The sequence below is a fragment of the Notamacropus eugenii genome, chromosome 1 (genome assembly GCF_028372415.1).
Source record: "Notamacropus eugenii isolate mMacEug1 chromosome 1, mMacEug1.pri_v2, whole genome shotgun sequence".
NCBI classification, from domain to species: Eukaryota; Metazoa; Chordata; class Mammalia; order Diprotodontia; family Macropodidae; genus Notamacropus; species Notamacropus eugenii.
Window position 1 is genome coordinate 652,618,549 of NC_092872.1, and position 26,528 is coordinate 652,645,076.

The window sequence follows — 26,528 nt, forward strand, 5'->3', positions numbered from 1 at the left end:
TTGTTCTAATCATGTGACCAATTCATTTTGAAGCATGTATCTCTTTGATGATACCTTTGATGCCACTACTTGAGTTTATATCCCCTTTAGTAATATCCTTCAGCTTATAATATGTCTGAAATTTCATTCTTTAGAGAGTATGTTTGTGTGATCCACAACAGTGCAGCTCACTAAAAGAATTTTGAGATATTTCAGTTATAATTCTACTCATACTCCATTTGCAGTATCTTATTAAGATATATATTAGACAAACTCAGTGAGTTTATTCAGCTGCATGTCATAATCTCAACAACAGGCATTTTCCAGGCATTTTTCATACATTTTCTTTTTACTGTGTTAGTTGTCAAACTCATCTCTTTTGAGAAGCTATTGCACTCATCGAGGAGGCTCTGTAGTATTCTGGGACTTGATGCAATCAGTACAAAATCATCCATAAACAGGAGCATCTAGAAGATGTAACTATCTGTAGGGAAATCTTCCTTCATTTGAACTTAACACAGCACATATTTTATAAGAAGAGCAAACATTTTTGGTGAGCATTCATTTCCTCATTTTATTAGTTGATACTGATTCTTAATCCTGAAGAATATTTTCCAACAGTTTTGCTGTCTTCTGCTATGCCCATCTTCACATTGATATTTTTGAATACCAACATGTTGACTCATTTTGTAGTTCTCCAAAGATTTTCTCTCCCCATTATCTTTTGCAACAAATTATGTTTTTGTTCATCATGAGCCTAGGAAGGTGAGATAACCAATTATCTCTGTGAAATACTTCTTGCTTTTGTGTGGTTGGTAAAGCTAACTTCACCAACTCATTTAATTAATTCTCTTAGAAGAATTCATGAACCATCCTTCTGTGTAACTGTAATTTCCTATGTCTTCTGTTTTCATTTTTTAAAATAATGACAGAATTCAATTCTTCTAGTCATATCACAGTTCATTTGTCATTAGACAGGAATCTGACATTTAGCAATTAAGTTTATGTTTATAGATGGTTTAAAAACTATTATTCTTTGAACTCTTATCTCCTGCCACTCTGCTGCTATAGAGGGAAGAACTCAAAGATTTGAGACCATTTTGTATTTTTCTTTCACGGATTGTGAACATGGTAGTTAACCTAGTAGTTACATTAGTGCTGGTGCAGATTCTCTGTGCTTAGCTTAGCTGGCTCTCTGATAAGTCTCTTGCTTGACAGACTTTTCCATTTTGGTATAATATTCCAGAGCTTGGCACAACCTTTGCAAACCCAGGGTTACCTCTCCATGCCATTATAGTGTCCGATTAGGATTTATAGGTATCTGTTTAATTTTACCAGTTTGTAAAAATGAGACAAATAGGTGTTCCCAAGATGATAAGTACATTGAAGCCTTGAAGTTACTTCGTAATTCTGAATAATTCTAAAATAACGTGAGTAACACTCCAAAGATTCATCATAAGGTTTGGCAACTAACTAAAATGTTATCTATTTCTTTTTCTTGCATTTGACCATCCAGCTAGAGAGTCAAGTCTCAGTGCTATTCTTACCTAGCTGTAAAAACAGAGGAACTCGGGTGGTTTAGTTCATTTTACAATGAGTCTTAAGAGTAGATAAATACCTCATACAGGATCACACAGGTCCTTCAATACAAGTCCTCCAACACACCTTCAAACTCCAACTTTATAAAGTACTTTATACAGATTAATTCATTGTTGTTATTACTATACTTGCAGCTAAAGGTGTCCCAAAAACGAAAAACCTAATTAAATCCAATGTATCACGAGCCAGGTAATACTTGACCATTATCTCTGCAGTTGGGGAGCCTGAAGCTGATAGATGAATCATTTTAATCCGAAATTTTTTAGTTGCAGTAGGGCTAAGCTAACTGGGTATCTGCATTAAATCTAGCATCAATATGGGGAGCCCCTGAGAGTAGGAGCTTACTCAGCCACCTAAAGAGAAGCAAACTAATGTTAGAAAATGTTAGAAACAGAGCAGGTCCAAACTCCCATGGTGATCAGTAGTGGGATTGGACTTGTGAGTGGCTAATATACTCATAGCTTTGGTGAGATAGGGAGACTGAGTCTCAAAAAAAAAGGAAGGAAAGTAATTTTTAAAAAATCATAGATAAGGAAACCAAAGCTTGAAGGAATCATTTAGTTTTTAAATTGTTTGTGTTATCACTATCATGAAGCAGACAGTGGTGGATTGAGAACGTGTACTCATACAATTCAGTGCTGAAATAACATCAGACTATATGGGAAACATAGGGTTAAGTATCAGGAGGAAGGATAATACCAAGGAGGGAATAGTCAAAAGCAAATTTCCTGATCCTGAAAGGGGAATTAAAAGGAAAAAAGAAAAGAAATACAATCTAAAGGTCTTCCTATTGAGAACAGATCATGTTACAGAAATGCAGTGGTATATTAATGAGCTGTAAGAAAAGATGAAAGACATGATTGCAGAGACTCCTGTATAATATCAACTAGTAAAGAGTAATCAGGAGAGCAATTTATATAAGGAGAGGGGGAAATTTTTTTTTAAAAAAAAGGCCTAACTGCTTTGTAAATGCAGTGCCCAACTATGTCACCAGAGGACCTATATGAAGCATTTAATCACCTCTTGACAAAAATGATGAACTCAAGGGGCAGAAAGAGACATGCATTTTTGAACATGGCCATTGTGGGTGAATTCATTTTTCTTTGACTCTGCTTATTTGTTACAAGGGGTCATCGTCTTTTTTTTTTTTTTTTAATTTGGAGAAGGAGGTTTGGGAGTTGGCAATACTGTTGCCCCCCCAAAATCACCATTGAACCATTTTTTTAAATGCACAAAAGAGAACAGGGAGGCAAAGAAAAAGGGAATAGTTTTGAAAGTAATATATAGAATTTAATGCTTTTTAAAATGTTACAAAATGAAAGTTCATAGTTTCATATATAGCCCTCTTTTTGCATTTTTATTTGTATATGGAAATGCTCCTTTTTGGTGTTTAGATTAAAAATTTTAAATTGTTAATACAGATAGAAAAAATATTTTTGTAAGAAAAAAATGAAGATAGAAATGCATTTTAGATGAGGAATAAAAGCATCTCATACTTGCTAACATTTCTTAAAATAACTAGAAATTAGTATTTCCTTACCTTTAAACCTGTATTAATGAAGCTTCTGTTTTTCAGAGATTAAGACCATCCTTCGCATGCTACCGTAGTTCCATTCCTCTATTCCTTAAATCTTGTCAGCATGTTCAGTTATTGAAAAAGATATCCCTACTCCTCACTAAAGCTAATCTTTGTTCCTATTCCCTCTCACTTCTTCCAGAATCTTGCTATATAGTATCAGTCATCTCTCTCGAGTTCGTCATCTCTGCCCCATCAGTAGCTCATTCTGGTCCATCCAACAGAGAGAGTTAACAGTGTACTTTCTTCTGAAGTAGATAGTGCATTATTTATCTCCATTTTACAAATTAGGAAACTGAGGGATCAAAGAGGTGAACTAAACTGACCATTTACATACTTATCTTTCCTACCTTTAAAAAAAAAGTAGATTTTATTAACTCTTTTATCCCAGTCATACACTGCTCCCAACCTTTTCTTTTTCTAAATTGCTAACCTTCTTGAAAAGTTTCCTATTATCAATCCCTGCATTTCCTTACTATCAAGTCCCTAATTTATGATTTCCTGTTTATCAAGTCTGATGTCCCCATTTTTCCTAGTTGTCTTCTCGTGTACTCTTCCTCCATCATGACAGATTTTCCTGGGCTCACAGAAAATTTATCTTTCTTGTATTACTTAACATGTATCAGTGTTAATAACATGTATCAACAGTGAGTGCTAGTGGCAAAGAGGAAAATTTAAACTTGCTGTTAGAAAAAACTTGCTTATAATTAGAGCTCTCCCAGGGCAAAATGAGATGCTTCTAAAGATTGTGGATCACCTCTCGTTGACATTCTTCAGGCTAAGATTATTGAGTATATAATAGCAAAGATTCCTTATGGGAATGGATTTTTATGAAATGGCCCTTCTCACTAAAATTCTGTGAAGTACAAATGAAACTCATTACCATGAATCCTGCCTTTGTCAAAAGCAAAATATAGTTTTATGTTAAACAGGAGCCCTTCATTCTTAGGCTCATATCTAAGTCTTGTTCTTCTTGTACATTTTGTCAGGCATTGTGTTCAAAGATAATATTCCTCTTCTTGCATTTGGATTGCTAAAAGATATATTCACATTGCTTTTCTGTCTTTTTGACTTGCTCCTCAATACTAGTTCCCTTACTAATCCATTCCCAATGTGTGCCTTTATATTTTCTATGCCTGTTAAATATTACTATCACTTTTCCTAATTGCCTTATTGGTAAGTTTGTTTTGTATCTCTCTATTGTAGGTGTAGACAAATTGACTTTGGCCTATTTGTGTTTCCTGTGACTATTTTAAAATATAAAATCCTTTCTTAGCTTATGGGCCTTGCAAAAACAAATGGGGCAACAAGTTTGCCAACCTATGGTACACGTACTGTTGTGTATTAAAGTCATTTGTATCTGTGGCATTTCCCTCTGTTAGAATGTAAGTTCCCTCGGGTCAAGAATTTTGTCTTTTCTGAAATCTTCACCTCCCTAACTTACAAGTGTTCTTTCATTTAGCATGCTAATTCCCAGTCTTTTCAAAATAGGACCCCTTTTTAACCAAAATGATGATAATGTTTTAGGGGACCCCTACAACATAGTACTTAGATTAGTATTAGCATCTTGTGATTGAACAAATACGTGACAGAATGAAAATGTTCAGTACACAAAGGAAATCACAAATCTCTTAAAATAAAATGGCATCCTGAAATTACACGACCCAGGTTATTGTTGTTGTTGTTCAGTTGTGTCTGAATCTTCTTGATCCCATTTGGGGCTTTCTTAGCAAAGACATTAGAGTGGTTTGCAGTTTCCTTCCTTAGTTCTGAGGGGACTTGCCCAGGGTCACACAGCTGGTGAGTGTCTGTGGCTGGATTTGAACTTAGGTCTTCTTGACTAGACCTGGTGCTATTATCAGCTATGATGCTTAGCTGCCCCAGGCCCAGATAATAAGAACCATTTATTTAGTATGTTTTTAAATTATTTTAAATAAAACTTTTTTTAAAACTTAGGCTAACATTAGTATTTGAAATATCTGAATTTTCTATTACTGTCATAACTAAATAGTAAACTCTTTAAAAAATCTTTCTTTTATTAGATTACTCGAGTTGATGGAAAGAAGTTGTTGCCTTACAAAGAACAGCTGGTAAAGATTCTCCAGCGAACCTTACATTTAACCTGTAAACAGGGTTACACTTTGTCTTGTAATCTCTTACATCACCTTCTGCGATCTACTACACTTATCTATCCGACAGAATACTGCAGTGTGCCAGGTGGTTTTAACAAGCCTCCTTCTGAATACTTTCCTATTAAGGTAAGATTTTCATTAATTTTGGATTAGAGAATTATTTTAATCAATGTAATTATTATGAAAGATGTAATTAGAGTATTGGCTTAGAAATGTTTGCCATATTATTTTTTAAATAATATTTTCCTCTAATTACATGCTAAAAACAATTTTTTGAGTTTTGAGTTTCAGATTCAATCTCTCCCTTCCTCCCTACTTCTCCATGATACAGTAAGCAATCCGATAAAGGTTATATATGTGCAGTCACGTAAAACATTTCCATATTAGTCATTTTGTGCAAGAAAACTCGAACAAAGAAAGTGAAAAATATTATGTATTAAGTCTGTGTTTGACAACATCAGTTCTTTTCTCTGGATGTGGAAAGCATTTTTCATCATGAGTCCTTTGAGATTACCTTGGCTCATTGAATTACTGAGAATAGCTAAATCATTCACAGTTCTTCATCATACAGTATTACTATTACTGTGTGCAGTGTTACCACAATTTGTTCAGCCATTCCCCAGTTGACAGGCACCCTTTCTATTCCTAATTCTTTGCCACCACTAAAAGAGCTGCTGTAGATAATTTGGTATATGTGTGTCCTTTTCCTTTTTTATTATCTCTTTGGGATATACACCTACTAGTGATATTGCTATGTCAAAGAGTATGCATGGTTTTATGGCCCTTTGCAAATTGTTTTCCAAAATGATTGGATGAGTTCACTCACTACTCCATCTTTATGTCCCAATTTTCCTGTGTCCCATCCAACATTTATCACTTTCCTTTTTTGTCATATTAGCCAATCTGAGAGGTATGAGATAGTACCTCAAAGCTAGTTTAATGCGCATTTCTTTAATCAGTAGAGACTTAGAGCATTTTTCATATGATTATAGATAGCTTTGATTTCTTTATCTGAGAACTGCCTTTGACCATTAATCAGTTGGGGAATTAATTGCATTCTTGTAAATTTGACTCAGTTCTCTATATATTTGAGAAATGAGATCTTTATCAGACATAATTTGCTGTAAAAAATTTTCCCCCAGTTTTCTATTTTCCTTCTAATTTTGGTTGCATTGGCTTAGTTTGTGCAAAAACTTTTAACTTTTATATAATCAAAATGATCTATTTTGTATTTTGTAATGCTCTGTAAATTTTCTTTGGTCCTGAATTCTTCACTTTCCATAGATCTAATAGGTAAACTATTCCATGCTCTCCTAATTTTCCATGTTATTTTTTTGATGAAAATAATGTCTTATCCTTAAAAAGAATTTTAATCCAAATTTTTCCAATTTTGTGTAAAATTGGTTGGTTTGTGCACATATTATAGAAGCAATTATTTTATTAAGCTAAGTAAAGATATCCAGATTACATGTGGAGCTCCCAGATATTTATCTTCATTTAATGTGTGTCTTTTATGTAAAAGATATTGACTACTCCAGTAGGTTTCTGTCATAAGGTTGTAGGATTTTGTGATGAAATTTCTATCACTAAGATTTAGATTTTATTGTTTTTATCAATTCTTCCCCTGCTCCCCCATTGAAAAATAAATTTGTTTTATTTAATGAATATTAAATGTTTAGTAAAATACTTTATTTACAACTTCTGTGGTGCAACTTTGTTCTTAGGACTGGGGAAAACCAGGTGATTTGTGGAATCTAGGTATCCAGTGGCATGTACCTTCACATGAAGAAATAACCTTTGCCTATTATTTGCTGGATTCCTTTCTTCAGCCTGAGCTTATCAAGCTCCAACTCTATGCAAATGGAGAACTAGAAATGTCCAGGTTTGTTTTATCAGTGTTCTCCATTTGTATCATTGATGGCTATTTTCAGAAATTTGACATTAAGAGTTTATAAATTAAAATTAATCTTTCTTTTTTTCTTTTTAATTAATATGTATGACACACATTTTGTGTTAATTAAAAGTATGCCTATCTGAATAGTACTTTAAAAATTCTTGAGTGGAATATATTTTTAATAGAACAAAGTGTTCTTTTTGTATACTTCATAATATTTCAATATGTTACATGAAAAATAAGGTAGTGTTTATTTGATTCTCTGCTAAATTCCCACTGCTCAATTTTATAAAGTTAGATAATTTTGAGTTTGACTTATATATACTTTGGAAGTATAATTAAGTATCTACTTTGAAAAAAAAAAGTATATTTTCTGGACTTAGGAATACTGCTTAAACTTTAAAAATCATATCTAGTTTTCTCAGTCCAGAGTGGTTATATGTGTGTGTGTGTGTGTGTGTGTGTGTGTGTCTGTATGTGTGTATGTGTGCGCGCGCATGTTTTTAAGCAGCTATGGACAAATAAAGACTCTTCCTAGAAAATATTCCACACAAAAATTAAATTAATATTTGAAGCTGATGGCTAGAGTTTCACAATCTAAGCTTCCAGAATTATGATGAAACACAAGGTAATGATATGTTGGCACTGATGTAAAGAAATGTCAGGGGGAGGGGGAACGAGGGCAGGGGGCAGGTGGGTATTGGGAATTGACTGTTTAGATGTTGACCATGTATATAAACTTATTTAGGAGATGCCTATTAATGTCTTCCAGTTCAGCTCCATCAAATTATTAGAGAGAATGAGTATTTGTCATTCTTAACAGGAATATTATTGAATGTAGGTTAAAGAGAAACTACAGGATTCTGAATTGCTTATGTAAAGGGTTTTTTAAAGATTCAGTAGACCATCATTGTTTCAGATGATAAATTATGCAATAGCTTAGTAACCCTCAGCAATCTAACATTACAATTTAAAATTCTACATCTATTTGATTACCTTTTGCTGACACAGCAGTGTCGTTTCTTTGTCTTAATTTTGAATAACTTAGTGATATAACAAAATCATTATCTACTTTTGAATTCTAGAAGACTGAAAAGTAAAAAGATCCTGTAAGTAAATGTAATAGGTAATTTTATTAATAAAACAGTTATCATTTCTGAAATATTAAAATACTTTAAATTTTTAATTTTAGAGATGATGTGCAACAGCGTTTGACCATAGTTCATAACTGTTTGATTGGTTCAGGGAACCTTCTACCCCCTCTGAAAGGAGAGCAGATTACTCATTTGTAAGTAGAATTGTTTTACTGTATGTTTTATATGAAAAAATAAAAGTGACCTAATCATTTTTATCCTGTGATATCATTGTTAAACCAAAAATATCTAAGGCACAATTTAGGCCAATAAATTTTTTAAAAGACGCTATGTATACATACATCTTCATAGGTAAAGTGATAGGAGGATGCATTGACTGAAATGTTTTAGCATACCAACCTATATGCATCTCATTTGTTTATTTAAAAGCTCTTTTGCACCATACTTAGATATAATCATTTAAAGATACTTTTTATTTTTAAAGAGTAAAGCTAAAACCTATAATATTTTTGTATGAAATTTTATGTAGAAACTTTTGATATTGTAGTGTGTGGCCTCCTAAAATTTGGTACTTTGAAAGAAATTTGATACAGTGTTTTTTTTTCTCTGACAAAAAAGGATGCTTTAGTCCTTTGAATTTTTCTTCCTTTTACTTTTCAAGATATTGGAGTTAAATGGTTTTACAATGTTAGGAGGATTGGCCATGTGAATTGGTATATTTCGGTTCAATATAATCCCATTTTTTTAGCTGACACTTGGGTCAGGAACTGCGTTCAAATAGAGTCTAGTACTTAACAACTAACTCACCTAGAAAGTAAATTTGTGTGCTTTGGTATGCCACTCAGGCTGCCATTTTCTTTTTAGCATCCACCTTATTTCTGAGCAGCTTACCATGAGATCTCTTAAAAAAGAGAAAGACTGATCTTGCCTTTTAAAATCTTTCTAGATTCTAACATGACAGTTTGATTACTGGTGCTTATTGAAAGAAATTGAAAAGAAATTTAATTTGCCAGGAGTGGTTTAAAAGACTTTGAAATTCTTTTTCCCGGTAGATAACACTCCTGCAATTTTCACAGTTTGTTGGTTGTATTGTCTTTTTTGATGAGTGAGACATTATTTATCATCTATCTTCTTTTAGCGTGAAAATTAAATATTGGAAAACTACTTTAAGCCTAGTTCTTTAGAAGGTTAGTTAATTTCTGATAAGGGCGTCTGTTTTTAAGGTTTCCCAGAAATTGCAGTTTTCTTTCTTGAAATTTTGTTTCCTGTGTTTGACATCAGGTGAATAAACTGTTTGAAATTGATGAAAAATTTTTTTTTCAAATATCTACTGGTGACAGAATAATTTGATATAAACATACCAACATTTAGAAATAAAGATACATAATTTTAATTTCTTGATAATATGAATAATGGAATACAAAGAAATCCTGACCCTGTTGTATTAAGCCAAATGGGTGTGTTTTTTTTTTATACAGCATATAAATTGAGTAATTGGTAATTGGAGTTCTTCTTGAGGATGCTGCTTTGAAGATAAGAAGTAGGGTTTTCTTTATCTGGGCCAAGAATCTCTTTTGTGAGGCCAAAAGGATGTTCCATGCAGATAAGAAAGTGGATTTTAGGATCAGATGATAACTAGGAAACTACTTTAAACTAAGATAGATTACTGAGGTAATTGTTCCATTTGAGGTGGATATAAGTAATAGCTACATTTTAACCTTTTTCACTTTTATAATGGATAACTGAAGCAAGAATGAATTAAGTGTACATAAAGGTATTGGTGCTTTACATTTTGATCAGTTGCCTATAATTTCTATCAGATTATGGCCTTCTTCTTGTTAAAAATTTAACACAACTTTGTAATATGTTCTGGCATAAATAAACTTAGCCTATGTTGCCTTGTGGTACATAATCTTATGTTCCATGAAGTTGATACTGCATATCCCTATTGTTTTAGGTCTGCTTTTCCTTTCAAAAGCTGAACAGCAGGAAGATATTTGACTGGGGAGGTCTTCTAAAAGTGAAGGGTTAACTTTGTGTTGAAAATTTGGCAGAAAAAAAATCACTAAATATTTGAAGGGATAAAATTGAGTATTTTCTGGTTCTTGGGTTTTGTTGTTGTTGTTTTTTAGATAAAATTGAAGTTAGCTTTTATGTTCTTTTAGGATAGTATTTTTTTTTTTAGAATATTCAATGTGAAATACATTATAAAAAGTAATGATATATGGTTGAATAGGTGGGAAAAACCAGAAATAGCCTTTTCTTTCTGAGTGCTAAAATGAGGGTCAACTTTGTTTTATAAATAGATTCCATGACTTTCTAGAAAGAATTTTTTTCTCTATATTTAGATTTATAGTAAGCTATACTAGGTTGTATTTTAGTTCACTGCTTTAAAGATCATAATTTCTTCGGTTTGGATATTTCCTTCAACCTTGATTATAGCTCATCTGTAGCTCAGAAGATGATCTTCAAGAGTTTCTGTGACTAAACAGTTCATCACTCACTTTGATGAGCCTCTCTTAATTTGCCTAGGCCAGTCCTCAGCCAAGAGATAGACAGCAGACGTTCTTTCACAAGGCCTACATTCAAAATTTTCCTGCTTGGTAGTATGACCTCCCGAAACTGGGGTGCTCTCCTAACATAGCCTTTGAGAACTCAGGATTATCTCCACATCATAATGAGACACCAGAATACGACTTCACAGTGGAATTGGCTGATTCATTTAAATGCAAGGAGGAATCTGGTTTTCATGTCTCTCCCCTTCCTGAAGGCTCCCATGTCAATATAAATAAAACACTACTTCTTTAACAGTTGAACATCCAAAATGCACTCTAATAGAGGTTAATTCATTTCTTAGGTAAATATTTTAAAAGTGATTTGTAGTGAGTGCTAGTCAATTTATTAGACTTTTTCAAAATATTATGCAACAAATCTACAGTACTTTAAATTTCTTTAATATTTTCTAATTTAAAATAATATTAAATTACAACTTGCAAATGTTATATTCTTTGAAATTATCAAGTGTTACTTTTCTTAGACTGAGCTTGGTTGGTGTACAAAATTATGAAGGTCTTTCTTTGTCTACTACCTACTATTAGAAAAAGAATAGGAAGAGAAATTTTCTGTAGAATTATTCTTAGCATGAATGAGACCATTCATAGTAGAAATGGTTTTACTTTCTGCATGGAAATGTTTGCCTGGGATATTAGCTACTGAAGATGGTGGTAGTATGCAATAAACAGTCCAGCTCGATGAGAAAAAAAAATCAATATCACCAATATTATAGTTTACAGTGAAGCTTTTCTTATGCCTTGGTATAAATTTATTTGTAGTAGCTAAGAAATTTTTTTTTTTGTAACAGAATCAAACAGTTAGATTATGGAAGTTATACATTCTCTGAAGTAATGGAAATCTGGGAAACAGATAACTAAGCTCTTAGTGATTCAGTTTTGCATAAAAGGTTAATATTGGAGTGCTGATCTTACTTGTTACCTTAAGCTTTTTCTCTCAGATACAACTAGTTTTATGGTTTACCTTGTGCAAACTAGGGGTGGTGGCCTGTTTGAAAATTAATGTCTTCTGTGATTTTAAATTTTGTTGAACAGTACATTAGGTGCCCCGTGGGGGATACAGAAATAATTGGAGTAGTGAATGGTTTTGAAATCTCGAAATGGCTGTTGAATGAGAACCTCTTTTGTGTGTTTTGAGGTTTTTTGAGTCTGGCAAAAATTGAATATTGATGATTTTGTACACCTAAGTATGTAGAAAGAAGCAGCTATATTAAATGTTACTCACCTTGTACTCTTGTTTTAGAAATATAAAGTTACAATGATAGCTATCTCAGCTACTAATTGAGCTCAGTTGTCTTCCATTTCGAAGGGCATGTAACACATCAAGCCCATGGGACTCGGACTCTGAAGGGCAACTAATATCCTAAGTACATTTTAAACATTTAACTTCCAACGTTTTAACTTCCAACAACTTAGTCCCCTGTAATACCAGGGTGCTCAATTTGCCTTTCTAAATAGGAGGATCAAAAACATGTTTCTTAATTTAGAATTAAAACTTTGGCTCTCAAAGCTCCAAATAATGAGTGGTATTAGGTAGCCTAGGTAGTCTCTTCTATAATTTGCCATTGTAAAAGCTAGACTAGGCTCTCCTCCAGAAAGTCTCCTTATCCAGTATTCGTTCAATCTTCATTAGTTGCCTAGGGATGTTCCTTTGAAACTATAACCCACTCTCACAGTCCTAACCAAGTTTCATGGGATATGAAAAACAGGGTTACTCAAGGTAGAGGAGTCCCCATTTTTCTAATGAAATGCTGCTTTATTACCCTTGGTGTCCACTTTCATCTGATAGAAATGTTATAAAAGCGTTCTTAAGAACTCGGCTCTTACTATCTTTTCACTCAAGAAATCTGATACTTAAGGTCTAGCACAAGACCATTTCTTTTATATGTGAAAGGATGTGATGTTATGCAATGAGGGGCAGGGCTAGCTAACCTCTCTTGGCACCTCCAGGAAACTACCCAGCTCTGCTGGGGGAGCTGCACACAGAAAAGGAAACAGTTACTACTCCACGGTGAGTAACCCTGTTTTCTCCTTTTTTTCACCTTCCAACTGTTTTCTTTGATTTTTAAAATTTTGTATGTCAACCATGGAAATAATTACTATGGCCCACGATCTGCTCTTAAATTTAGCAGCATGTAAGAATTTTTTTTTCTTTTTATGTAGAAACAGAATGTACACAATAGACTAGGTCCAACATTTCATTTGTGTTTATAGGTACTAACTAGGATTGCAGTTGATAATAAAGGATAGATTTAGCCTAATTGTGTTTTATAAAAGGCTAGTATTAGTAAATCTGGAAGATAAATAACCCCATAACTCCTAGTGACTTTCTTTTTAGCACCGTATAAGTTTATTTTTAGCATCTTCAAGATAAACTGAAATAGTTTTATACTAATTCAATTGTAGTCCTATGTATACAACTTCATTTAGCCTCAGTATTTAATCTGCATGTATGCTTTGTTTTTATATTGATCATTTTACCTCTCCATCCTGTTTTCTCACACTAAAGGGTTTATTCTCTTAAAGGTAATGGTTCTAAAGAAAATTGCCATCAAATGGCAAAAGGCACATTTAAAAATGAAAGCATATAAGATCTAATATAGCAGGGGGAAAATGGTATCCATTGTTGAAAAAGGAAACCAGATAGGCTTGGTAGCCAAGTGTTACTAAATGAATATATAAAGCTGATCTTACTACAGTTGTTGGGTGACTATATTATTATTTTCTATGCTGGAATTCTTTCTCAGGATATATATGGTTTTTGTTGGCAGAATACTTCTCTTGGTATCTGATTTAACTGAGAGTATCCACTATACATGCTCAACAAAGAACAGTCAGTAGAAGATACCTTAGATAATTCCTAAGCCTTTTTAGTCATATGTTTATTCATACAAAGTAAATATAGGAGATGTTTAAAATACAAGCCTACCTTATCAGTCCCATTCTAGGTAGGCCATGCCCCTAAAGTAAGAATTCTTTTTAAGAAAAAATAAATATGTGTTTATATACTCAGAAAAATAAACATACATAATTATACTATTTTAAAAGACAATGCCGCATTGATCTTTTTAGGAAAAGCCTGTTTTTTCTTTCATTAAACAAACTTTTATCATACAAAAAAATATAAAGCTGATATTTTAGCAAATTACGGAAATTGAGTGGCAAATAAACAGGAAATTGACATTGGCATTATCGATGAGAACTTGTTAAAAATACTTAAACATTCCCAAACATAATGACATATTGACTTTACGTAAAGAATTTTTCAAGTAGATGTATTTACTACAGTTGTATACAGTATGTTGCTACCTTTCTGCTGATTGAAAGCACCCCACTACTACCTTGTTGTGAAATAGTATACTTGGACCCCAGGATGTCAGTAGGTATTTTGAAGCTAAGAAGAAAGGTAACACAGATTGGTCTCTCTCAGTTGCAAAGCTTGGAAACCTCTGATATTTCATGGGATCCACCCCTCCTACCTTTTCCCCCAACTAGATGCTTCTGTTCCTGTGGCAGATATATAGTACAAGTTCTTTGGGGCAAGGGAACTCCAAGCATGTATCTCAGGGATATTGGGGATGATTGTCTTTACAGGAACCAAGTGAAAGGAATTTGCTTTCCTTATGCTACTGCACCAGCAGCAGCTACACCTGGCACAGACTTCTTCTGCTGGAGTGCAGGCCAGCAGAAAAGCTGTTGCTAGTGCTTCTGCTGCTGCTGGGGAAATGAGCAAGGCTTTAATTGTATCTGTGCTATTAAGAACACAAATTTATAGACCTCACTTGAATTTCATATACAAGCAGTGCAGCCTATACAGAATGTTTAAAAATTCTAGAAACTAAAAAGCTGGAAGTTTAAAACAACATTGAGGCTTTTGAGACACCTATATTTGGATCAATGCAGCATATAGGGGTAAAGGTGTATAAAAAGTGTATTTGTGGTATAGTTCAAAAGGATATGAATGTGAAGTTTTGCTTATCTGTAAGCTAGTGACAGATTTCTCCCAATGAGCTGTTGTTTTTTTCTGCTCACACTAGCCAACCTGTGAGCTATTTGGTAAAAAAAATCAAGTAGGAAGGAATGTGATTGAGGGACCTCTCAAGTAGAGCAAGTATATGAAAAGAAGGCAGAGGTGAGTGGAAACAGAATAGCCTAATATAGGATCGCGTATAGAAAGATAATGCCAGCTGTCTTCCAATTTCCTAATATCTTTCTCTTGGCTTAAAAGTTGTATTTAATGCAGAATTTTTATAGTGACTTATCTTTTTGTTTTAGTGGCTGCTTCAGTTATTATTTTTCAGAGTATTTACATGGTAATTGATTTGTTCATTAAGGTTAAAAGATTTTGTTTTAATTTTTTTTTAATTCCTTTCTAGTGGGTATTTTAGAGGAGTTGAGAACTGAAATTGTATCTTAATGAAAGCCATACAAATGAAAATTATGAATTTGTTCTTAAAATAATGTATGCTTCAATACCAAACGATATTATAAATAATGATATTTAACAAGATATTTCTGCAGGGAAAATTCATTGCAATAGGAATTTGAACCATTCTAGTAAAAAATATTCACCACCACTACCACCCCCATTTTGATCATGCCCAAAGTAATCATGCTTTAATCTTGATATATTTGCTACTGTGTTCCAAGTTCTTTTTTCTAGTCTTTGTAATAATCATTCATTATGATGAAAAAATAATGCCTGTTTACTGGTAAGTGGCAGAATAGGGATTTGAACCAAGATCTGTTTTCTGCACTGGCCTCTACATAACTACCAATTTGCAACGTAATGTGATAACATTGAAGCAAAAACCTTACTTGTAGTCAGTTTGCCCTTGGTTTGAAGAGGCTAGATATATTGATTGAGGTATGAATTTAAGCTCTTTATTTACATTTCACTAGATTGGAAAACCTCTAATCTCACAGGACACAAAACAAAAAAAAGAAAATAATTTAGACATTCTCACTGAGGATATAATAATTCAACGTAACATTTAATTTTAATTTTTTTTGTCAAATTTATATTCATTAGACCCTGAACTATTTCTTATTTGGTTGTGTTAATGCCCTTTAAATGTATATAATTTGGAGGTTGCTTATATCTGCAAATAATTTCTGGAGAAATTTTCACGTTACAAAAATTACTTATTACTTTTTAGTTAAGTTGTAGGAGTATGGTAAAATGTCATCTTTTATATAGTAAATACTTCAGTGACAAAGTTGAGTCTCCGAGCTTTGCAAATGAGAGTGACGTATCTATTCACTGAATTCTGTTGAGGAATTAAATTTAGTAAGAACTCTTAAAGTTCAGTTTAAAAATAAGTATTTTAAAACAGAAAAGGTTCTGTGTCCTAAAGTTTTATAATCTTCAAAACTAGTCTGTTGGAGAAAAAAAATAATTACTCTAAGATTGTATTTTATGGATTCCTGTCCCCCCAAAGTGTTAATGACTTCTCAGACACCAGAATTAGGAAGAGAATATGATTAATCAATGCATTTTAAGTGATCATAAGTATTTAATTAAAATTCTAAAATTCTTAACTATGTTAAACCTAGATTTATCCTTTTTAGTTGTTTTCCGTCTACAGTATTAATATTAATATAGGGTGTACAACCATGTCTTGCTAAAAAAAAAAAAATTCCCTCCCTAGTATTATGCAGTTTATGTATGAAGGCCACGCATTCTTATTTTTTTTGGACTAGATGTGCTTGTCCCTAATATGCACATAGTATGCTTAACTGTGTTCTTTAATTACTATCTTATTGTGGCATTTCTGCCTAAGCTTTCTCTTAAAATACATCTCCATTTTGGCTGTAGCATTAGAAAAAAATGAATTACAGAAGTTTTGAAACAAAATGTTGAAAAAGAACTCATTTTGGATTGCTTATGTTTTACTTAAGGTATTAACCATTAACCTCTAAAATCTGTTCCTGTGTACGTGAATAAATATCTTAATTTATAATCTATAGAAACATTCAGAACAGCTGAATTGAATGTCAGTATTTATGGGTTGTTCAAAATATGTTTTGAATTTTTTTTATTTAGGAACCCTAATGTTTTGTATGGGGTGATGTAGGGTGTGTATCTGTGTCTGTGTCTGTCTGTCTTGGGATCGTAGAAAAATTCATCCTTCAAAAAGTAGATATAGCCATATTACGATGTGAGAGAAGGAAGGATCAGTTACCTAAAAATGCATCTTGTTTTCTACTCTTTGAAAAAATTGGAATTATGAGTATTTAATTTTAGTTGCGATTCTGCAACTGAAAGCAGAAACCATTTTTCTAGTTTGAGATTTAGGTAAATGTGTTTAGCAGTTTTAAAATCTGCAGTTTAAAATATTAAATTGGATGAAAATATGTTCGATTTGGAGTTGAATTTTCTTTTTTTATTAAATTTAAAGCTTTCTTTATTTAAGGATGATTATAACAATTACTCTGAATCATCAGAAGGATCAGGTAAAACTCCAGTGTTCATTAGGAAGTATTGAAGACATGTAATTTATACTTCTCTGAATAGTATTATATTTTTTTTACTAGAACTGTTTTAGTCCTAAAAATCCTTTATATAGTGTCTCTCTGGCATTATTTCTTTAAAAAAATACTTCTTTGTTTTTATTCAGGGTGCCAAGTATGGTGTCTTTGGAAGAGACAAAACTGTACACTGGCCTTGACTATGGTAAGCAAATGCTAATAAGTTAAATTATGAAGATTTGTTCCAGCCCCTAGCTATTCTGAAAGGGCTACAAATCTAGATTAAATTTATAGTTGTGATTGAGCCCAGCTGGTTTCAATGAGCATTTTAGAATTAACATAAAACTTTTGCTGAACCCACATTTCTTTTTCTGGAGGAACCAGGTGAGAGATATGACTCAGAAGAGATATGACTCAGTAAAAATTTTCTAAAGTGAAGGTTCAGAAAATCTGAAAGAAAATAAAAGATGTCTATGCTCACAGTAGTTGAATAGAAGAAATAAGGGCATTAAACAAAAGGGTAGGTGAAACAACCCTTTCTTTAGTAGTTCAAAAAAAGTAATTACAATGGAAAACCTCAGTTGTAACAGTATGGCAGTATTCTCTCATTCAGTTGAATGAAATAAAAATCAGTTAATAAACATTATTCATGTTTAATAACAGTATCCTATTTTGTTAAACCCCAAATATAACACCAATAAATGGTGTTAAACCTATCCAGATTAATGCAATTTTACTTCCTTTCTAGACTGTTTGACTTAATACTGGAAATATCCCATTAGAAAACACTTATAACTTCTTTATTTTCATGGTCTTTTCAGCTAATTTTTAAAACATGGAGGATATTGTTAGCAAGAGCTTTAAACATCCTTCTCCCAACTTGGGGACTATCAGTGCATCAAGTAACTGTAGATTTTTGAAGTTATTTTAGATTTCATATTATAATCATCAGCCTCTAATTCTTCAGAGGAGTAGCAAAGAAAATTGAAATACTTTAAAGCCTTGCCCAATTAAAAAAAAAATAAACGCAAAAGTTCTTCCTGCTTTGAACTTTAACTATTTTAAATAGAAGAACGTTGAAGGCCTCTAAAATATCTTCTCTGTTTTTGTTTATAGATCTTTCTAGAGATAACCATCGAGAAGCAATTGCTAGGGTCATAAGGAAGCTCCTCCGTAAGTGCTTTTGTGTTTTCCATACTGTGGCAGATATTTAGGAAGTTTTGCTCTGCATCCTCTCTGATTCATTTACATTTTAGATTGTTTTGAAGTTCCTCCTACTGGTATCAGTTGGCACATTCTTTTTCAATATTTAATTGTAGCGTGTTGCTTGGGGCACTGAGAGGTTAAGAGACATGCCTAGGTACATGATTTGCTTACTTACAATGATGCTTGAGGAACTGGGGTTTCCTCAGTGTAGGGAATTCTGAAGTTGGAAGAAGGATACTCCCTCCATCATCACTATGGGAAATTGGGGGCCCCTTTAACCACCTCCTCTTTCAAAAATGTCTTGGCTGTTACTTAGCAGTTAAATCATAAAAAGTGCCTGAAGTATATGGATATTAAGGGAGTTGCTGGAGTAACCCAGCTAATGTCAGAGACTGGGTTTAAGCCCATACCTTCCTGATTCTAAGCCTAGCACGTTACCTCTTTTCAAGATTCTCATAGTGAATTCAAATGATAGTGAATCTTATGCTAACATGGTATTAAGTTCTAACCCAAACTCTTGCACTCTGATCATAGATCACATACTTGATAACTCTGAAGATGATACCAAATCATTGTTTCTTATCATAAAGGTACAGTTGCCATTTCATAGATTCATAATTTGATGTATAATCAGTCTTGGCTTGTTGGTAAAATTTGTAAATTCTTTAACTACAGATCATAGGAGACCTTTTGCAATTTCAAGGTTCTCACAAGCATGAATTTGACTCTCGGTGGAAGAGTTTTAACCTAGTGAAGAAATCAATGGAGAATCGGGTCAGTATTTTCACAATTAAGTAATAAACACCTTATTTTAAAAAGAAAACATTTCTAAATACTTAGTGGCCACATAATTTGGAGGATGCTCTATGTAGGAGCTTTCTTCTTAGGAGTAGGTTTTCTATGAACATGCAAATTAAGCATATTATTGGTATATGATATAAAAGTGTTATCGGGAAGAAAATATATAATTTAAGTTCAGATATGTAGCAAAAGCCCATGGTGTTTATTTGCTTAGAAGAGTGTTTTTAAGTCTCACATTTAAATTCACAGAAAAAAACTTGTTAGAAAATGGATGTATATTTGAACTAAAAATTACACCTTTATCAATCACAAACTGCAAGGCTTACCAGAAGACCACTAGATTATTACAGATGATTCAGATATTATGTAAGATTAGAGTATGAAAAACTAGAATCAGTGAAAGGCACATCTTTAAAGAGTTTGACCCAGGAATACACTGTGTGATTTTGGGTGTCAGACCTTGAGAAAGAAAAAAAGAATTATTACATGTAAGGAACACTTTTATGGTAAAAAGATAATTTTCCCTTAAATTGGAAATTGAATTTTATATGAGTTGTGCAAATAGTGGACTTTTCCCCACATTTCTTTTGCTGTAGGCTTTCCTTTAATTCTGACATTCACTGGTAACCCATTTGTGTTATCTAGAGAATAGTTGTTCACTGTTTTTGGCATTCGTTAGTATCAAGGGTCAGGGGGCAGATAGGTGTCTGTATTGTAACCCTTTTTACGAACAATATTTCTTCCTTTTTTTAGTCCTAGCATTGTGCAAAAAAACTTTTTTATGACATTGTGATTCCAAATGAATCGTGGCAATATTGGATATGAAACATTCACATCATTTTTCTGTGTGATTCCTGAAACTAAACTTGTAGTGCCAGGAATTTTGCATTATCCCTCCTCTACTTACCCCACTTCCCCCCCCCAAAAATCTTAAAATCTTACCAATGGGGTTCAGGTAGGAGTATGTGAATCTCAACTAATCTGAAAGTACCTGTAACTGTGTGCGTGCACGCGCACATGTGTGTATTATACATAGTATAAATAACAAATTTGCAATATGTATATGTGTGTGCATCTCACATTTCTATGGGCCTGATAGCCTTTTCACATTTTGATGAACTGTTCAAAAGTTTATTTCAAATACCTGTTTTTTCTACATTGTTTTAGTATTGATCCTCAAATACCTTATATAAGCTTCAGACAAATTTACAGTTTTACTTTTGAAATAAAAGTTTGCTAATGGAATTTCTTTTGGCAGGGAAGGGGGCCAGTAAGCAATCAGCGTGGAGTTAGAGTTTAGTGATTCTTTTTAGAACATAGAAAGATTTTTGCCAGGCCTAGAGGCCTGAGGGCTACCCGAGTCTTCCCTTACCTCTATCCCGAGGTCTTCGGCTGGCCAAACCAGATGCTCGTATGAGAGAAAGGACGTTCCAGAGTCGAACAAGGGTTGAGCTTTATTTCAGGGTCTAGTTACAAGTGCAGGGGAATTCTTCCTTAGGAGGGAAAGAGAAAGATCTCCCAAGGAGGCAAAAATCTTACAATAAGAGATTGGAAGTAGAAGTGTAAGTGGGGAGAGAGGGGGAGGGGAGAGAGGAGAGAGGAAAAGCGGAGCCTTCTGTCCTTTCTGCTCCTCGCCTCCACCCAAGAGAACTTTCAGGCTTTCCTGATCCTACCTAAACTCTTCAGCAGCATAGTTTGCATCTGAATACCGTGCTGTTAGATAACAATAGTGTGCCCAGATCCGGGACAATCTCGAGGGCTCTCTCCCATCACGTTTCTCACGGGAAGAGGCGGAAATACACGAGATAGCTCGGTTCACCTCGATTCCCAGTCGTTTCCTGGGGGGTCTCGTGAGAACTTTAAGATTTAGAAGTTCCCACCTTTACCCGCCCAAGACTGTCCACATGGAATTGAGCTTCCAACCCTAGCAGATTTTCATGTCTATAATAACCTTGGCTGAAGGGAAATGTCTTATTTGAATTTGTTGTATCCTCTTATCCCCAGATTTTGAGCTGAATAAAAAACAGCAATAATAGTTGTTTTAAAAGACCTCTAGTCATTTTAGAATTGTATGGTAATTGAACAGAGAAGGCTGAGTAAATCAAGGTGGCAGAATGAATACTATATGAATACAGACTAAAAAAGTTGTAAAGAAGAAGATCTGAGGGAAGATGTGTGATAGCAATCTATGAAAACAGCTTCATTCCACTGACTTAAATAGTATGATGTCACCACACTTTAGACTTCAGAGGATATTTGTAGGAGACTTGTAAAGAGAGCAAAATGTAACCATAAGAAGTTACGTTGCCTGAAAATGTAAATTCAAGTAGGATTTAGGTAAACCATTTTATGTAGCTATAGCTATATGTGTGTATATGTGTGTGTGTGTGTGTGTACACGTATACACACACGCATATATAGCTTGTCTTATAAACAACTGAGAGACAGTTAAGGATCTTAAGCAGTGTATCCCTCAAATTTTGAGTTAGCTTTAATACAAAGCAAGTATCATACTTTCCCCCAGAAGTTCTTTTCATGGCCCTGTCAGAGATCAACCAATTAATTGGTTGGATGGATCACTTTGTGTAAGGTTATTTCTTATGTAACGGAAATAGAACAACCATAGTTCTGGCTCTTTATACATAAAGAATGTACAAGTGATTGTAGATTGTAGGCATCTTGTTAACTACCATTTATTTTGACTAAAGAATGCAAGAAAATTATAGGTTGCATACTTAAGAGAATATTTTCTTGGTATTTTTTGTTTTCCAGCTCCAAGGGAAAAAACAGCATATCAGAGCATTGCTAATTGATAGAGTAATGTTGCAGCATGAGGTAATTTTTTTTCTCTTATTCATTTCTAATCAATCTCCCCATAAACTATTTGATAACTATTTAATCATCTGAGTTCTCATAATTTACAATCCTATTCTTTAGCCAATATGAAATTTTTTGAAACTTTCTATTTTGTGTTTCCTTCTGTTTAGCTGAGAACACTAACTGTTGAAGGTTGTGAATACAAAAAAATACACCAAGATATGATCAGAGATCTTCTTCGTTTGTCTACTAGTTCATATGGCCAGGTATGAGTTTTCTTACTTGTCCAGATATTGCTAGACTAGTATTGCCATTTAGTACTTTATCATGGCTTTCATAAGTGTGACCCTAGTTGTTGAAGGCCACACCAGCAGATTCTACAAAACTAAAAGGAGTTTAAATGTGGACCAGGTCATAAGACTGTGTGTGTATCCTCAGACGATCAACCAGGCTTAGATCAAAGAGACTAACCACCAGTTTGGTCACTGATTTCATGATTTTTTTTGGCTATTGCAATTCTGCCGAGTTATTGAAATATTGTTACATTCTACATTGATGGTGGGGGAGAGCACAAAATCATGGAGCTTCAAGGATGGAAGTGAACAACTAGCAGTTAAACTTGTCATTTTGAGTTCTTGAGACTGACCATGTTGTATGATGATGACTAGTTGGTGACATAGAATGTTACAGTCAGAAGAAATCTTTTTATCTAGCACAAATTTTTTTTTTAAACTTAAGAAAACTCAAGGTCACAGGTAAATGACATAACAAACATAGCTGGTTAATATAGAACAAGGACTGACCCTAATTCTGCTATTTTTCCTTTATGCCACTTTTCCTGTTTTTATGCTTAACTTCTACTGTTGAAGGAGGTAGCAAGGAATTCCATTGAAATCCAAGTACCAGGAAGATTTATGAGCTCAGGTTTTTTAGAAAGTTTCATATTAGCCTGAGCACTACACTATAACTGTATTGAAATAGGTTTCAAGGAAGAGGAGAATCACGGTTAGTATTTTCTGAATTAGCTCTTTACATTATAAGTTCATTATATTAGTGAGTTCCTAAGAAGAATCCAAGCACATCCATACTACAAATGAATTAATTTTTATATTAACCGTGATTTCATATGATTTGTTTCTTCACATCCACAAATGTGGATAAACAAGATTTCATTTAATATGAAGATTTCACGTTTTAAAATTTATAGTTAATTAAATTAATGTAATCTGGATAATTATCCCAATAGAAATACACTATTTTAGACCTGAAGGAGGCACCATCTAGTCCAACCCCTTCCTATGATAACTAAGGAAACTGAAGCCTGAAAAGGTCAAATGACTTACTCAGTATTAATCAGCAGTTTAATGAAAAGGATAGCACAGGGACTTGAGAAAAATACTTAAACTTTTGCAAAATTTTTTGCATATTTTAAATTGGAGTTTATATGTTTAATACTGTACTTTCAGCTTAATGGGACATATTTTTTGCATATATTTAATAACCATGTGGATAATATAATACTTTGTTGATCCTCTCCCTAGGTCAGGAATAAAGCTCAACAAACATTTTTCACAGCTCTGGGAACGTATACATTTTGCTGCAGAGATATTATTCCCTTGGTTTTAGAGTTTTTGCGGCCAGACAGACAAGATGTAACTCAGCAGCAATTCAAAGTAGGTTCTTTTTTCTCTTCTTGAATTTCTGAATTCAATTGTTATTTATCTATAAATGAAAAGATGAAGATACAAAGGATTTGCCACCAGAAGGTTTTTTTCTCTGTTTGTTACTGCTCAGTTTACTTACACCTTGCGTTCTCGGAATTTTTGCATCTGTGGGGAGACCTTTTACTTTAAACAAAACTTTTATAGAATGCTTAGAGTAAAATTTTTTAAACCAATTTTTACAGTTTTCCTACTACTTACTGGTACAGAGGGTGGTTTTTTTTGGTCTTATAATTCCAGATCAATTTTGCTTCAAATATAAAAATATTAACAAATTTTGGGGGGAGAAGAACATAGTTGCTGTCAAAAAGCTGCATCATGGCACTAGAATTAGATATATAGCTGACTTTATAAGATTCTTTGTTATGACTTCCCACTACTAGGGGTGATTATTTCATTTCCTTGTATTTGCTTTAATATTATTTAAAGACCTCAATCAAAGGTAGAATTTTCTTACTGAAGTATCATGTTTTGATTGTCACAGTCTCATACATAGTTAAGAGAGGAATCAGAGTTTGGTAGAACAATAAAAAGGGGTAGTGAAGAAAATCACCAAATAATGGAGATTACACTAACCTTTTGGTTTGAATGGAAAGAAATTTGAAAAATCCTATGTATTTTGTTTATACCTGTAAATGCCATTATAATTTTACTAGAACTACGGGACTTTTGTTTTTTCATTTGGTTACATAAACACTGGATAAACAGAAGTAAGCCCAAATTATAGATGACTCTTGTTATTTACATTTCTGATGTATTTGGGGTTTTGTACGTGCTTAGTGTATGGAATTTTTTTTTGGATTATCAAAATCCTGGTTATTACCAGCTCTGCTTTCTTGTTTGTCAGGCTTTCTGATTTTATGATAGTTACAAAGGTGGGGGGAACCAAAGATCATAAAAGATGTTATTATGCATGTAGTTTTTCTTCTGCATGTAGCCTGTGGAGACAAACTGACAGTTAGTGACTGGTTGGGTATCTTGGCTAACAAGAAAGTAAGTGGTCTCTTATACTTTTCTGCATGAGACATTGGTATGTTGCAAGACAGATAGCAAAGCAGAAATGTTTATTATGTGTGATTGTATATCGTTATGACTTTGTGGGGTCCATTTTGCTGTGCAACAAGCACCATTTATGTTACACTCACTTAAAATCAAGAAGCAGCAAAGATTAGAGTTAAGTAAAGTCATTGAGTTATGATCCACCATTCGGTAAATATTATTGTATTTGTCCATTTGTCCTTCATTCTCCAAGAGGACCGTGACGTCAAGATGATGACATGACTTGCAGTTAACTTTGATTTGAGTGAGAGAGGGCTGTCTGAGCCATCTGAGTCCAGTGGCCTGGTATTATTAAATGCCTACTATCTGCCAACCACTGTTCTGAGCGCTGGAGAGCAGATGTTCAGATGTTCTCATAGGTCAAGCCCAGTAAAGACTTTTCCTTTCTAAAGACATAGTAAAATAATTGAATGAAGATGCACACTATGAATGGTTAAAATTAAGGTAGATTTAGAAAAATGTATGCTATCTTTTCATTTGTAGTAGAAGACTAACATGCATAAATGATTTAACTACTGATTTAGCTACAATATCATCTTATTTTCACATTTTGGTATTAAATTATTTTTTTCAGAAGTCACTTTGGTTAATGTTTTGGCCTAAACAAAATGCTACATTAAAAATATTTCTCATATATTGGTAGTACTTAAAGATGTTCTCGTTAGTTGATGACAAAATAATATTCGTTCTTATTATGCTGATAAAGTTTTCAAGTTTCAGAATTTTACATAGGCAGATAGGGAAGAGAATGTTGCCTAGCAGTAGCCTGTCTAAATAAAGAAAACTCAATATTTAATCATTTCTTTTAATCTTAAATTCCTATGCCCAGGTTACCATATTTTTGTTTAAAAATACATTTTTGCTTTTTATGTATGTGATAAAATAGTGCATATATTATTTACTTTGAACTATAAAAGGATTAGTTTTTTTATTCTAATATTTTTCTAATGCCACTTTGCAAAAATTGGCACTTGACTTTTCAGAATACTTAGCTAACAATAAGTAATTAAGTAGGATTTTATCATTTAAAAATAGTTTTATAAGGCAAGTTTTGGAAGCTCCTTAAAGAACATTTCAGTAAAGAGGATTTATTATTAATTCCTGTTAGCAGTATGGCTTGCTTAAATTATGCAATAATGTGAATCGCACATGTAGTAAGCTGAATGAAATAATTCTAAGGGAAATGCCTTTTTAGAAGCCTCAATCTTGGGTTAAAATTTCAAATATTATTTGTAGTAATCATTGGGAATCACTGTCTACGAGGAATTATTTTGGGCGGTTATTGTTGTTACATGGCAGACATCTTTCTATCATTTGTTAATTTAGCAGCAGGGCATTCCTATTTCACCCAGGCTAGAAGTGCATTTGCCGCTCACAAACCTTATCCCAATATTGATCATTTCTGTGGTTTTGATCTCCATTTTTACCCTGAACCTTCTTAGGCAGCCTAGTGGCTGCCTTTTCCAGGCTTAACATATTGAATGGTAAACATTTTTTTTTAATCAGCAAAGTATAATAGTTCTCTGTTAATTTATAATCTGGTTGTGCATTCTAAAATTAGTATCTGCTGAAGTAGCAGACCAAAATTGACTCTGTCAGGGGTGGGGAA

General features: G+C 33.4%; 1 protein-coding gene across 4 annotated transcripts in view; it reads left to right on the forward strand.

Moving 5' to 3' along the window:
* The window catches only part of PSME4 (proteasome activator subunit 4), a 115,371-nt gene that overhangs the window by 59,959 nt on the left and 28,884 nt on the right, over positions 1 to 26,528 (forward strand). For all 4 annotated transcript variants that reach the window (XM_072635572.1, XM_072635571.1, XM_072635573.1 and 1 more), the window contains 10 exons: positions 5,197 to 5,412; positions 7,011 to 7,168; positions 8,373 to 8,468; positions 17,465 to 17,520; positions 18,432 to 18,488; positions 19,056 to 19,111; positions 19,197 to 19,295; positions 22,095 to 22,157; positions 22,310 to 22,405; positions 23,681 to 23,812. In XM_072635572.1, coding sequence (XP_072491673.1) covers positions 5,197 to 5,412; positions 7,011 to 7,168; positions 8,373 to 8,468; positions 17,465 to 17,520; positions 18,432 to 18,488; positions 19,056 to 19,111; positions 19,197 to 19,295; positions 22,095 to 22,157; positions 22,310 to 22,405; positions 23,681 to 23,812 — 1,029 coding nt within the window. The remainder of the gene's footprint in view (positions 1 to 5,196; positions 5,413 to 7,010; positions 7,169 to 8,372; positions 8,469 to 17,464; positions 17,521 to 18,431; positions 18,489 to 19,055; positions 19,112 to 19,196; positions 19,296 to 22,094; positions 22,158 to 22,309; positions 22,406 to 23,680; positions 23,813 to 26,528) is intronic.